The sequence below is a fragment of the Miscanthus floridulus genome, chromosome 8 (genome assembly GCF_019320115.1).
Source record: "Miscanthus floridulus cultivar M001 chromosome 8, ASM1932011v1, whole genome shotgun sequence".
Taxonomy (NCBI): Eukaryota; Viridiplantae; Streptophyta; class Magnoliopsida; order Poales; family Poaceae; genus Miscanthus; species Miscanthus floridulus.
Window position 1 is genome coordinate 29,609,426 of NC_089587.1, and position 14,840 is coordinate 29,624,265.

The 14,840-nt window shown below is 45.8% G+C and overlaps 1 protein-coding gene across 1 annotated transcript; it reads left to right on the top strand.

Moving 5' to 3' along the window:
• The first annotated feature begins 449 nt into the window (after positions 1-449).
• Positions 450-11,665, top strand: LOC136476075 (ABC transporter A family member 8-like). Its single transcript, XM_066473753.1, has 17 exons — positions 450-610; positions 792-1,173; positions 1,423-1,502; positions 2,202-2,343; positions 3,004-3,120; positions 3,213-3,313; positions 4,973-5,135; positions 7,260-7,385; positions 7,487-7,570; positions 7,650-8,008; positions 8,543-8,743; positions 8,851-8,960; positions 9,118-9,202; positions 10,296-10,424; positions 10,553-10,658; positions 10,787-10,875; positions 10,972-11,665. The coding sequence occupies exons 1-17, from the start codon at positions 524-526 to the stop codon at positions 11,242-11,244; spliced, it is 2,634 nt and encodes an 877-aa protein (XP_066329850.1). The 5' UTR covers positions 450-523; the 3' UTR covers positions 11,245-11,665.
• Positions 11,666-14,840: the final 3,175 nt, after the last annotated feature.

Consider the following 14,840-nt stretch of genomic DNA (forward strand, 5'->3'; position numbering starts at 1 on the left):
ATTCTCTGAACTGAAACTGGTGTGGTAACTCGTGTATGAGCATGAGGGAGATGCAGTCATGCAGATCCAGAACATATCTATGAATCACTATATATGGCAGTCCACTGAGCTTGTTTGTAAGACTTGAATGAAATTGGTTCAGTTTAGGCGATGAATGCGACACAGATTTGAGCAGCCTGGACTTTTGCAAAACCTCGCTAAATGCGCTCAGTGGAGTTTTGGAGCTCCCCGCGCCTGCGCGCACTGTGGGCCGTGGCAGGCGCGAGCAAGCGGATTCCACGGCCGGGTCCACGACACGATCGAGCGCCTGCCACTCTTGGCGGCGCCGGAAACGGTTGAGCGTGCGCGTGGCGGGGCAGGAGCATCTGCCGCGGGCTCCAAGGCCAGGACCATCTTTCTTCGATTCTACGCGCCCGTCCGTTGGATTGTTAACTTCCTAATAACTGCAGCAGTGTAGCGTACGCACTCTCGCCGGCGGCCTGCCTCGATCGGGCTCTCTCTCTCTCTACGCTCCTTGAATTGCATGATGGCGGCGAGGTCGACGACGATGGGGGCGGCGGACTTCCAATCCCAGGCCGATGCGCTCTTCAGGAAAAACCTCGCGATCCACGTATATATCCTGTCATCTTGCTCATTCCATATCCATCCTTTAATTACCTTCTTCCGTTCTTTCTGATCGATAATGGATCTCGATTGCCTTTTCTTCCTCCTTCTTCTGCATCGTTCTGGATTATTCCAACAATTAACGTACGTTGCCTGTCAACAATAACCGCCTTCGGGTATGCATGCAGAGGCGCGCTTGCAAGGCCAACTGCCGCCTCATCCTGTTCCCGGTGCTCGTCTGCGTCCTGCTCGGCGGGCTACAGACGTTCATGGACAACCTGTTCAAGAACCTGGGCGGCGACAAGCCCGATTGCAAGGGCTGCGACGGCCGCACCGGCGTGCGGCTCAGCGAGGACGCCGTCGGGGGCCTCTCTTGCTCCCAGTCCTGCCCGCTGCCGGTGGCGCAGCGATGGCCCGTCGTGCTGCTGCTTCCCGGCAACAAGGGGGATGCCCTTAACTTCTCCGCCCTGGTGGAAATGGACAATAAACCGCCGCCGTGCGTGAGCCCGGAGTCGTGCACGGCGCCGGCCAAGTTCCTCGTCACCGGCGGCAACAAGTCATTCGCACAAAGTACGTATGTATATATCACCAGTGCAGTGCAGGGGCTTCTTGTTCAGAATTCCTTTAGGCCTCGTTCGGTTACGGTGGAATGGACCTAGTAACCATTCCAGCTGATTTAGGTTATACAAATTAGTCAACCATTCCAGCTGGGAATCATTTCAGGGCATCGTTCCTGGATAACCGAACGATGCCTTAATTGGTCACTGCAGCAGTGAGCCCTAGACCTGATGACGCTACCTCTTTGATCTCGTCTTGCAGGTCTCACGGGCAACATGTTCCCGCCACACGCCTCGCCGAACTTGACGACTGACATTTCCGGCTTGGCTGATTATGCGCTGGTTCGTTGCATTGGATTCCCATTCTGTATTAATTGTGCATTAATTGTGTCATTGTGTGGTGCTCGACAGTTCTGTCAGTCTAGGTTATGTTTAGATTGGGGAAAAGTTTTCTCAAATGGGATGGACGGATGGTCTATCGAAGGTTTAGTTGAGGGGATGTATGTCTAGTTGAGTGGACGTGATTATTCAGATAGGAATAGGAGAATACATCACTATTTTTCATACGTTAAACAACCATCGGATGAGGTCTGGATTTCATCATCTTTCACCTTCTTCTTCCTCTTCCATACCTTCGACCTCTATCCCTGCCCCCATCTATATCGTTGCCATCCATCCACTGTCATCTCTACCACCGCCCCGCCTTATTAGCGCCCCAAAACCCTCCTAACTGCGGTGGGGCAGAGCTTGCGTCGGGGCCAAGCTCGTTGGGTCACCTGCCCATGCTAGAGATGAGACTAAGGCCGCTAGCCCGCACCCGTTGCCGAGCTCGGCCGTTGGAATGCCAAGGAGGAAGATGAGGATACACAGATGAAAGAAAAAGACATCAGGAGGGACTAGTGCATATCATCAATTTATGGGGGCGGGTGTCTCTCCGAATCTAGCTAGAGGAATAATTAAGAACGACGACTAGTGAGAGTCTCACGCTTAAAGCAAACGCCATCCTAATTACTGACAAAACTTCTGATGGAACTTTTGCAGGCAACTGATGGAACAGGTTTTGGCACTAATACTTATGAAGCCGCCTTTGATACGGCGGCCCTTTATTTTCTTCAGAGCAAATGCACTCCAAAATCAACACTTTCTTTCCTGGTCCAGCACGGTCCAAAAATGGTCAATAAAGGTGAGATATGTTACTGGGCTATATACGTAGCTAGAGAAAGCAAATAATAACTTAAGTATTTTAATTTTCAACTATTTGTGTAAACTTTTTATGAAAATAAAAATTATAAGCACTATGGGAACCGATAGCTCAAATCAATAGTGCTAATTAGTTTACTGAATCAATTAGCATGTCCTACATATGCTTAAGATGGTACACAACAGAAATTACAAAATATATATTACTACATCCTTTTTTAATTAAATATATGACTAGGACATTTAGGTTAAAGGAGGGAGTAATACTTTGTAATTTCTATTATATTATCTTGAGTAATGCGACCCGAGAGATGTTAATTAATTATACAAGTTTGGCTTGTTTGGTGGATGGCATAATTATTGCATGGGTTAGAATATGTCCTCCGGTTCTTTGTCATGCATGATTTTTCATCCAAGCATGATTACTATTTGTCATGCATGATTTATTTGCTCCACATGTAAAGAAACGATTTCTTTTTGTTTCATAAATGACCTGCACATCTCATTGTGTTACACATAATTGTTTATAATAGGAAGCTAATAAGAATACTCCTATAAGATACAAATTAGACTTTGGAAAGACCTGGTGAAATTATTATTAGATCGACCCTAACTGCTATTGTTAACTGAAAAAACTGAACAGAAGCAAGATGTACTCAAGCATTGTTTGAATGGCGAGAGAATTCAGTAGTCATGAACAATGAATTGTATAAAGGCTTCAGGGAAAGCAAGACCACGGAAAGGATAGAGATTGTTTCAGGTTTTACCATCCCACTATCTATTCCTTTTCTGCTTGTAATTGATATCTCTAGACTCTAATTGGCTACATAACATATATTCTTCTGTTTACAGCATATGATCTCACAAGCTCAGACCTCAAGCACTATAACATGATTGTCCAATACAATCCTGAAAAATCAAACATGCTTCGGGTTGCGCGCTTATTGAATCTGGTAATGCTCATTTCTTAAATCGAAAGAGAATACCAGGTTATACATCCCCTACTACAAAATAATACTACTATTTCCCCAACCCTTTAGACCTTGTTTGGATGTAGTCGGATTCACATCAATCCACATGTGCTGGAGTGGATTGAGACACATGTGTATTGAGGTGAAACCGTACATCCAAACAAGGCCTTAGTAGGTCATTTGTACATGCCATAAAAAATAATCCGAAGTCCAAAACATCAGTTGTTAGTGCATTGCCTTTTTTTGTTTATCATTTTGTCGTCTTACGGAGTTTCTAGATATTGTGCAGGCCTCAAATGCATACCTTCAGTTGAGGGGTAACGATACTAAGATGCGATTTGGGTTTGTTAAAGACATGCCTAGAGATGGTCACCCTATTAAGGCTCCTGATATGTCTTTTATAGTTGGGAAGCTGTTTTTTATACAGATTATAATGTTCCTTTTCCCGGTATGATCTTTTTTTTTACTATAAACTAATGAAAGTTGAAACCCTTTTCTTTTGTAACATATAAAGTGACTATAATTACTTGGAGAAATATGCTACTATCCCAAAATAATGCATTCCAAATTGTAAGTTATTTTAGCTTTATCCTACGTCAAATTTCTCTAACTTTAACCAAATTTATAGAGAAACACACATATATCTACAACATTAAACAAGATTCATTAGAACACCATGAAATGTATTTTGATAGTGTGTTTATTTGAAATTGTATATGTGAATATAAACTTAGTCAAAGTTACAAAAAGTTTGACTTATGACAAAAGTAAAATGACTTACAAGTTGAAATGGACAAAGACACGGAGTATGTGAAATAAGGGCATTCTAGCGCCCTCTATCAGTAGGCCAACACAGCAAAACCATGACTCAATTTACTCTCCCTCAGCGGTCCATGTCCACATCGCCATAAATAATCCTACAGCTGGTTTCTAAACCCTATTCTACTAACATGGTCTGATTTTGACTGGAACATACTTGTATCACCTACAAGTCAACAAAATGACATGTAAAGTAGGCCAAGCCAACCTATGCCCCCACCTACTATAGTCCAAGCCCAGCTACTTCCATCTCCACTTCTCACATCTCCCCCTCCCACACTAGTGTCACTGGCGCCGTTCTTCTTGTTGCTCGTGCTACCTCTGCTATTGTAGCCTAGGCAATTGGCCTTCCGATCCCATGCCCCTTCCAACTAGATGCAGATCTAACCTAATGTAGAGCATAATTGGTAAAAAGAGATCGAGGCCAGGTAGACACTACTTGTTGAACACCCAATAGTTGTGTAATGGGTGTATTAAGGAGGATGAGGATTGGTGGCAGTGGAGTAGACAAGTCAGTTTGGATGAGCATTGAGCACCAATGATGTGCTTAGAGAACGAACATGTGGTGGGCTAGTGGCGGATCACATGAAGTGTATGTGGTGGAAAGAGGACCGACTAAAGGAGAGATAATAACCCAACTCTAGATCGTTTTACTCTAATTTTATGTTATAAAATACCACTTGCGTATTCATGAGAACTCCACTCCGAATACATATATGTATACTTTGAATATGAACAAAGTACCTTATACAGGGGCAATACAAAAAGAGGAAAACTAACAAACCAATATATTTCTCTAAAAATGACATACTAATATTGCAGGTCATCCTGAGCAGTTTAGTGTATGAGAAACAAGAGAAGCTAAGGGCTATGATGAAGATGCACGGTTTAGGTGATATGGCATATTGGACTATATCCTATTGCTACTTCCTTCTTATATCATCACTTTATATCTTCTTACTGGTTACATTTGGCGCCATTGTTGGTAAGATGATATATACCACTCACAGTTTTATGAGAAGGGCTCCTTATAGCACAATAAATAAAAGAGTAAAATGCACCGAAGGTCCATTAACTTTCGTGGGGGTGTCATCTAGGTTCATTAATTTTAAAACTGCATTTTTTGGTCCTTGAGCCTTTAAAGTGGTTTCCAGTTCATTACAGGTCCATACCTCTTTGTTTAACCTTAAATCCAATGTATATTTGCAGAAAACTTCCTATCTTTCTTTGTCTTCTACACACTCACCCTTCCTGCTCAACGGTCAACGCACCAAGGGAGTGAAGAATGGCGCATGCCAGTAGGTGAGCACACGCGGCCGAGTGCGACACGAGCATGCGAAGTCGAGCCGTCTAGCGTGGCGAGGGAGCCGCAGCGGGAGCACGCTGTGGCGCTCACCCTCCTGTGCTCATGATGCCCGTGGCGACAACAGCCAGGCACCGCGGCTGGTCGGCTACAAGCTTCTCTTATTAGTACCCGGCTCATGACCCAGCTTCTTATTAGTGCTCGGCTCCTGTGCGAGGCTTGGCCTCGATTGTTGCTCGCCTTCGGTCGCTGCCGCCGCCGCCTTTCTCCTCTGCGGCTGCAGTGGCTCTCTCCTCCCCCATGGCCTCCTCTCTGGTTCCGCATGGCTAGCAAAGTTCCCTGGCACGTAGGACGTGAACCCACACATCAAAGCTGGAACGTGACTATCGTCCATGCCATCATGTTCGCCAGCATGCGCAAACTGTGCCACCCAGTGCCTCATCGCAACGCAACGAGGCCCTTGGCAACGGTGATCCTGGCGGAAGTGAAGGCGAACGCGCAGAGCGACACCCCGACCTGCTGCTCCGGTGTCTCGTGAAATGAGCGTCTCCAACAAGCAGCAGACGGTGGCCGTCGGGATCGAGCCCATCAATGCGTCCCTCCGGGGTTTCAACGACTCTTGTTGGCTCGGTGGGCATCCTCGTGGGCCGCAGCCTCAGCAACGCGGGCACATGGCGAGCGTGCACCACGTGACGCTGCTCTTCATCTTTGGCGGGCCTGACGACCGCGAGGGGCTCGCCTACGCGCATCCTATGGTGGAGCACCCGGGCGTCTGCCTCACCATCGTCCGGTTCATCCCGCCAGACTACAAGGTCCCCCAAGTGCCCACGCCCAACGTCCACATGTGCGCCATCACCATCGTCCCGTAGGCCACCAAGAACGAGCAACACGCAACATTGGCAACGACGTGGTCCCGTACATGGAGCAGGTGATGGCCAACGGCGAGGAGACGCTGGCGGCTATCCGGGACCTGGCGCCCCTGCGATCCGAGGGGTATGGATCTGGCACCACAGGCGGCCATCCGGGACCTGGCACCCTCGCGGCAACGCGCACGAGCTGTACAACGTGGTGTCCGTGTCCATGACAGATTACCTCGCCCGGCAGTACGTGACCAACGCCAACCAGCGAATGTCGGTGGGGTCTCGGCCGGCAACCAGATGCACAACTATGCGTCGTGCTTGGACTGCTGCAGGTTGCGCCGCTTATAGCTGACTAGCCGCCGCGCCTGGCGGAACACTGTTGTCGCCACGGGCATCACAATCACAGGAGGGTGAGCGCCAGAGCGTGCTTCGCTGCGGCGCTCTCGCCACGGTGGCTGGCTCGGCTTCACGTGCTCACGCCGCACTCGGCCGCGTGTGCTCACCTACTAGCGTGCGCCATTGTTCACTTCCTAGGTGCGTTGAGGAGGAAGGGTGTGAGCGCGTAGAAGATAAAGAAAGGTAGGGGGTTTTCTGCAAATATACGTTGGATTTAAGGTTAAATAAATATGTATGGATATGCAGTGAACCGTTTTAAAAGTTCAGGGACCCAAAAATACAGTTTCAAAGTTGATGGACCTATATGAGACCCCTACAAAAGTTAATGGACCCCGGTGTATTTTACTCTAAATAAAATTAGCATGACTTTTAAGGTGGTTGTGGTTGCACAAAATTAATAAAATACTACACTGACTTAATTTTCCTTTTATTTCTCTCGTTAATAATGACTACTTTATTATTTCTACAAATTTTAATTAGTGTACCTTCCAAAGCCCACATCAGGAACCTTATGTGCACTTTTAATCATGGGAAATCATTTTTCTTGCAGGTATAAAGTTATTTGCAGTGAATAGCTACATGCTACAATTCCTAATCTATTTTATCTACATGAATTTGCAAATTTCATTTGCTTTCCTTATAACAACATACTTTTCTAATACCACAACTGCTAATGGTATGTTTCTACTTGAGTATTTCATATTTTTTGTTCAAAAGATGGTTGCAGGAGCAATGTATCTACTCTTGTTAGTTATTACATGGATATGTTTTGTGCAGTAACAGGACATCTCTATGTTATTGGGTCTGTCTTTATAGGAGAATATTTGTTCAGGCCTTTTGTCGAAGACACCTCTGTCTCAAGTCTGTGCCCAACTTTCGTCTTGTATATGCTCTTATTATTGCTAAGTTTCAGAAACTTCTATTTCTTCTTATGCTTCAGGAAGCTTGATTACGTTGATGGAGTTGTTCCCACCGATTTCTTTGTACCGCATACTCTATGAGCTCTCTCCACCTCCATCAGAGGGATTTTTTTCAGACTTCTCCGGTGTACACTTGGGAGACTTGAGTAAACCAAAAAATGGAATTTTAGTCCTCCTGATCGTAATGATACTTGAGTGGCCTATATTTCTTTTCTTGACATTATATTTGGATGAATTTGGTTGCCTCCGAAATGGAATTAGAAAGTTGTTGACAGCTTCTCGCCCCGACGGGAGCTATCAGACCCTTCAGAAGCTATCCACACAACCTCAAGAATTTGAAGCTTCAATTGAAATTGACAAGACAAATATTTTGAGAGAGGTGCAACCCAAATATTTCTATCTGTATGTGTTATGTTTTGTTAACCATAGGGCTTAGGAGAGGGATTGCAGATACTGTTAAGTGTTAACCCAAGTCCATAAGAGATGCAGTTGTGTGCCCATAAGTCATCTAGGTATTAGATTTTGGAAGTTTTTTTTCCCTCTTTCGTCATATGGTATTTTGAGAGTATATTAATCCATTTCATTATTTGCATTGGTGTCAAGTAATTCGTCATATATAAAGAAATACAATCTATCAATAAAAACACGACAAGAGCATGAATGGTTATTTTAATCCCTCTAGTAGTTCTAGACACATAACAATATGAATTTTATGTTATGCTTAACTTGATCTTTTAACATTGACTCCCCTCCCCAACAGATACACAAAACCAAACTTGGACGTTGTACATAGTGTGATATTATTTAAACTAAATTTAGGTACTGATGGTATTGTCTGAAATTACTCTTGCATAATGTCTTTTCTTCACTAAATCTGTTACATTATGATGCAGCTTTCCCACTTTCTTTTCAGAGAGAGATAGTTGATAGATTCTTGCAACAACCAGATACCAATTATTCAGTCATAATCGATAACGTTAGGAAAGTGTACCCTCCAAAAGATGGAAATGCAGAGGTAGTTGCTGTCAAAGGCTTCTCACTTTCTATCCAACGCGGACAATGTTTTGGACTTCTTGGTTCAAATGGTGCCGGAAAAACCTCTCTCATTAGCATGGTATGTATTTGTTGAGCCTTTTATTGACCTTGAGAAGTAGCTTGTTAAATAGAAGTTATTTTTTTATTGCTACTTCACATTACCAAATTTTGTTAACCTAACAACAGCTGACTGGATTTACTAAACCTACATCTGGCACGGCTTATATTGATGGACTGGACATACGAATGGACATGAGCGAGATTTATACAAGAATAGGTGTTTGTCCACAATTCAAGTAATTGCAGCTCTTCACACACTATTCTTCTTCTTCTTCTTTTCAAAATGTTAGAAAATCCCTTACAAGATTCAAACTATATATTGTCTTACGATAATATGGTCTAATGTGGAATGTTTTTGACTTGTGATCACTACTTTTTATATTCTCCATGCAGCTTACTATGGGAAACACTGACTGGCCGTGAGCATTTGATGTTCTATGGCAGACTAAAAAGATTGAACGGTGCTGCATTAATTGAGGTACTACCTGTATGCAGATATACTTCCATTTCCAAGCTGAAACACCATGCAAATAGTTCCCATGTATTACCAACTTTATTTGACTAAATATGTATGCCATTTTTATATTTTCGAGAACGTGCTATGCACGTATTCCATTAAGAGGAGGAGATGCGACCCATAGAAGTACAATACAAAATAGATATGATACATACCAGCATGTGAAGTGCCTAGGAAGCATAAAACAAAGAGAGAAAGAGAAAGAGAAAGAAAGAAAAACAGACCCAAACCACACAAGGGCTCAAGCTACACTTGAAACTACCTCTCCCAAAACCGCTATACAACTGACAAACAGATTAACGTGGCTTGCAATCAGCAACCTGCATCCTGCATCCTGACCTCTTCAATATCTTTGTCCAATTGCACCGACTAATGCAATTGTCCTCTAAACACCAGAGCATTGCGTTTCTTCCGGATCCTCCAAGAGATTAGGATGACTAAGGAATCATTGAGAGTTTAGAAACCATCACGGATAACTTTATCATAGAGGATTTTGGAAACATCGATGTAATCATCTTAAAAATTATTAATAAATTCTTCCTTTATCAAAAAAGGGTTACCATAGACACAAATTATAGTTTGTTCAAAAGCCGCTGGTAATGCAGCCTAAGAATATCTTGTGTGATGACCCTATTAATGAGTCAGTGATCTGTCTTGAGCTGACCCTCAATTTGAAAACTCCAAATTCAAAATGCAAGGTTGCTGTCATACATATGCATATTTGTAACTTCATCATATATCCATAGTTTATAAATGGAAGTTCAAATTGCTCTCTCTTTATCTGAATGAAAAGAGATAGAAGAAGTTCTCATATTCTGGATGGAAACCAAACTAATGTCCTGGCGTAGCAGGTACTCCCTCCATTCTAAATTATAGAACGTCTTAGCTTTTCTAGATACACAACTTTTGCTATGCACTTAGATATGCACTATGTCTAGATACATAATAGAAAACAATGTATCTAGAAAAGCCAAAACGTTTTATAATTTGAAACGCAGGGAGTAACAACAAGGAAGTAGTCAATAGCTCAAAGCTTTCTATTTCTTTTCTCCAGGCTGCAGAACAATCTCTAAAGGCACTACAGATATTTGAGGGTGGTGTTGCTGACACTCTGGTTTCACAATACAGCGGTGGCATGAAACGTCGTCTCAGCGTTGCTATATCCCTAATCGGCGACCCTAAGGTTAAACTTGTCCTGTGCAGTTTTCCATGATCAGTGAAATAGACAGCATTTCTTTTGGAGACAGAACAGTATGCAATTTACCCAATTGATTAAAGGTTATATATTATTTGGGGCATTTTAATTTGTAGGTGGTTTACTTGGACGAACCAAGTACAGGATTGGATCCAGCATCAAGGAGTGCCTTATGGAACGCTTTGAAGTTTGCCAAGAAGGACAAAGCCATAATCCTCACAAGTAAGATTAATTTTCTGCACTTGTATTTTTCAGACACTAGCTAACCCACTTTCATAGTTTTATATCTGCTAGTAATCACAACATTTTCACTGAGCTTGAAACCATGGAATGTCTTCTTCAACTTCCAGCGCATTCCATGGAAGAGGCTGAGGCTCTATGCGACCGGATAGGAATAGCCGCCTATGGACGTCTCCGGTGCACCGGATCCTCCAAAGAGGTACACACTCGTGCCGGCCAGCTAACTCTGTTGCTTTTCAGAAACGACCTCTGGCCTACGGTGCTAAAGCCATTGCACGCATGTTTCTTCTCCCAGCTGAAGGCCAAGTACGGAGGCACGTTCGTGTTCACGGTGACGGCGGCGGCGGGCGAGGACGAGGCGGTGGAGCGCCTGGTCCGGTCCATCTGCCCCGCCGCCAAGAGGACGTACCACATCGCCGGGACGCAGAAGTTCGAGCTGCTCAAGCAGGGGGTGAAGATCGCCGAGGTCTTCCGCGCCATGGAGCAGGCCAAGCGCTCGCTGAACATCGCCGCCTGGGGCCTGGTCGACACCACGCTGGAGGACGTCTTCATCAAGGTCGCTTGCTAAGGAGATCGATCGCTGCGCTGCGTGGAGCCGGCCGGGATCTCTCTGAGATCCTTGCAGGATTTGTTTGGCAACGCGTGCGCCGGCCAGTCGGCCACCAGCCCCCCTGTGCTTGGACACATTCGGTTGCTTTGTTCGTTGTTGCAGAGCGAAGAGGGCAATGACGCAACGCTGTTCCTGCCACGGGATCGCCACCAAAAGCGCGTGTGCAGCACTTGCGGATACGCTTCCGCAACCCAACTGAAGATTGTTTTTTGTTTTTGTTTTTGCGACGCCAACTGAAGATTGTTTTTCCTTACATCTGTAGCATGTGACAACTTCAGAATTATATAGTGTGTATCCCTGATATATTGGGTCGTTTTGATCTCCTGCTGTGATTAAGGATTTCTTAGTTTTTTGGGCTTCCTGCAGTTAAGGATGGACAGGTTTTTGTTTTCTCTATCTACACCACTGGATCTGGGATGCATATTGTTTTTTTTTTTTAAATCAGGAATGCACATATACTTGAATATATCTATATGTTATATAGAAATTGTGATAAAACCTGGCCCATTTCGTATAAAGTTACACCTTTTTGCCACATTTCGACATTCATACTTTGTTCCCATCACTAGACCACAAAACAGAAGTGTACACCGCGTGCACACATAAAAGAACCACCGAAATTAGTACAGAACGAGGCAAATGCATTGCAAATTTAGGAGGAAAAAAGTTTAGTTGGACTAAGGTTTAGTCACTTAAAGTTTAGTTAGGGACCGTTTGTGAGAGCTCCAGCTTCAGCTTCTCCAAAGAGAATCACTCCCAACCAGCTAGCTCAAAATGCCAACTGATTCAGGTAAGCATCAACGTAGAATCACTTCTCCATTTATATTCTGGTGGGGATCAGTAGGTGGGGATCAGCAGAGACTCAATTCTCATAAGCTCCCCAACCTGCTCCCTCCTAAGAATCCAGTGGAATCACTCTATCAGAGAATCAAAGAGCAGAGCTGAAGAATCAGGAAGCGGAGCTCTCCCAAACGGGGCCGGTGATATATGATACCATCTAAACTTTAGGTGAATAGGCTACACTAAGATAGGAAAGGGTAGCTAGGTGGAAGGGTATTTACATATTTCCATATTTATGTTAGTTTTTAGTTCGGTTTAACTATTTTTGTAACTAGTAAACTAACAATTAGTTGGAGTTGAACTAAACTTTAGTCAATCTATTACTAGGACTACAGTTTAGATGACTAGCGATTAGTCCGGTGCATCAAATAGGTTACGAGAACAACCCACCTAAAAGGTGCACATTTTACTTAAAATGGTGATGGGCCATATCCATCGCAAACTCAATTGTTAAAACCCATTTCAATAAATACCATATCTTCTTCTTTTTTGGAAATGCTCCTTGTAGGGCGTCTGGCCATCCGGACGACGGCTTTCCAGGGCCGTACAACAGATGGGCCCAACAGGCCCGCGCTTCTCTATATAAAAAGCAACTACTGGACGCCGATTCCCCAATCCTCCTCGCTCGCCTGTCGCGGCATTCTTCACTGCCACACCACGCCATCGACCATCGCGGTAGATTCCACCGCGTTGCCCGCCGCTCGCCTTCTCCAGTGCAAGGCCACTCGCCGCGATGTTCTCTAGTGTGGGGGCGCCTCGCCGCGGGCACGTCACCAGCCCGCCACGACTTCCTCCAGCAGCGGGGGGTGCCTCGCCGCGGGAGGCCACACCCGCCTGACCACCGCTACTGCCTCCACCGAGGGAGCCGCTCATCGGGGCGCCACCACTCTTCGTCGAGCCCGCGCCACCGCGGATTCCAGCGTGTTCCACGATGACCGCTACGGCGCGCTTGAGCGCCTACTTGGCGCCCATCCTTCCTCTCTCCACCGCCCCGAGCCTCCCGCCTCCCGCCATCCTTGCTCGCCACTGCACTCCAGCGCTTGTTGGCTACCGCAATTCCCCACAAGGTAGTCCGCGGCCGTCGGTGATGTCTTATTTTAGGTGTTTCAGATGTATGTGTTCAAGTGTTTCATCTGGATATTGCGTATGTTGCAATGACTATATATGCATGTTGCAAGCGTTTGTTTCATGTTGCAAGCATATGTTTCATGTGTTTCAAACATATGTTTTAAGTGTTTCATCTAGATGTTGCAGAAGTATATCTGGATGTTGCATAACATGCATGTTGCAAGCGTATGATTCAAGTGTTTCAGGTGTTTCATACGTATGTTGTAAGTATTTCATTTGGATGTTGCATACGTTTTTGCAATGGATTTCAAGTATTTTCAGGTGTTTCAGACGTATGTTGCAAGTGTTTTAATTGTTTCAGACGTATGTTGCAAGTGTTTTCATCTAGATGTTGCAACAGTAGATCGGGATGTTGCACATGTTGTAATGAGATCCACCTGCTGCAGACGCCTTCGCTGCTGTTGGGGCGCCGCCGTGGGTTACCGTGTAGGGGCCTAGGGCTGGTAGACGCCTCTGCAGCCAGGGCAGGTGACTGGGACCCATGTGGGTTTCTCACGTGCAGGCCCAATAGTCATCGGGCGAAACAGAGCGAGCGTGATGGTGGGGAGGGAAGCAGCGTGGGGTCCACATGGTAGGGCGTGCGAAACTAGGTGGACGCGAACTCTCTTACCTACGCAGTAGCGTCCGAACACTAGCGCCCTAGACGGACATACGGACGGTAGCAAGTCCGTTTTTTTCATGGGATTTCCAAACATTGATGTTGAGCATAGCACCCTACTAATTCTGACCATGCACAATAGCCAAATCCACCCACCCCTATAGAATTAATGCTACCGCATCCTTGCTGGGCACTGTGATATCCTGATGCTGTTTCTCGAAATTGACCTTTCTTCGAAGCAAAGGAAGGATGCTCTAAATGCAGATTGCAGAGTTGATGATCCGTTGTGGGCAAAACCGTCTTTTGCACGTGGAAGGCCACAGCTTATGTAGCCCCCCTTTGGCACGGCTCATCGAGCAGCTTCTCGAGCGGCTTTTGATGAAGCCGTGCCAAACGGTGGCTCCTCGAGATGGCTCGCGACCAGAAGCCGGCAGAAGCCCCGCAAAACGCGGTGAGTGCATTCCTCCCCGCGTGAGAAGCCAAAAATAGTGGCTTATCACGGCTCATCCCCATCCAAACGTGTCCAATTCCATCGCTGTCCTCGGGACCGAGCGGCACGGGTGCAGGGCTAACCTGGTGGCGGGTGGAGCATCGGCGGCAGCGTGACGCGCCTGATGCGCCGACGGAGACCACGGCGGCGGGCTTGGGGCGGATCGACGGCGGGTGGAGCACCGGCGGCGGCGTGACGCGCCTGATGCGCCGGTGGAGACCACGGCGGCGGGCGGGGCGCAGCATCGGCAGCGTCCACCGGCGGGAGGTGGGGGTGCGGGGCCGAAGGTGGAGGGCAGAGGACCGGAGGTGGGGGCGCGGGTGATGGCCTAGACGGCGCCCGAGAGAGAGTGAGAGAAGGAAAGAGATGCCGATCGGATAAGGAGAGAGGAGGGGAAAAGAAAAGAAGGGGAGAAGAAAAGAGAAAGAAAAAAGGAAAGAAAAAGAAAAGGAAAATGAAGAGAAAAAGAAAAAGAAAAGAGAAAAAAAGAAATATAAG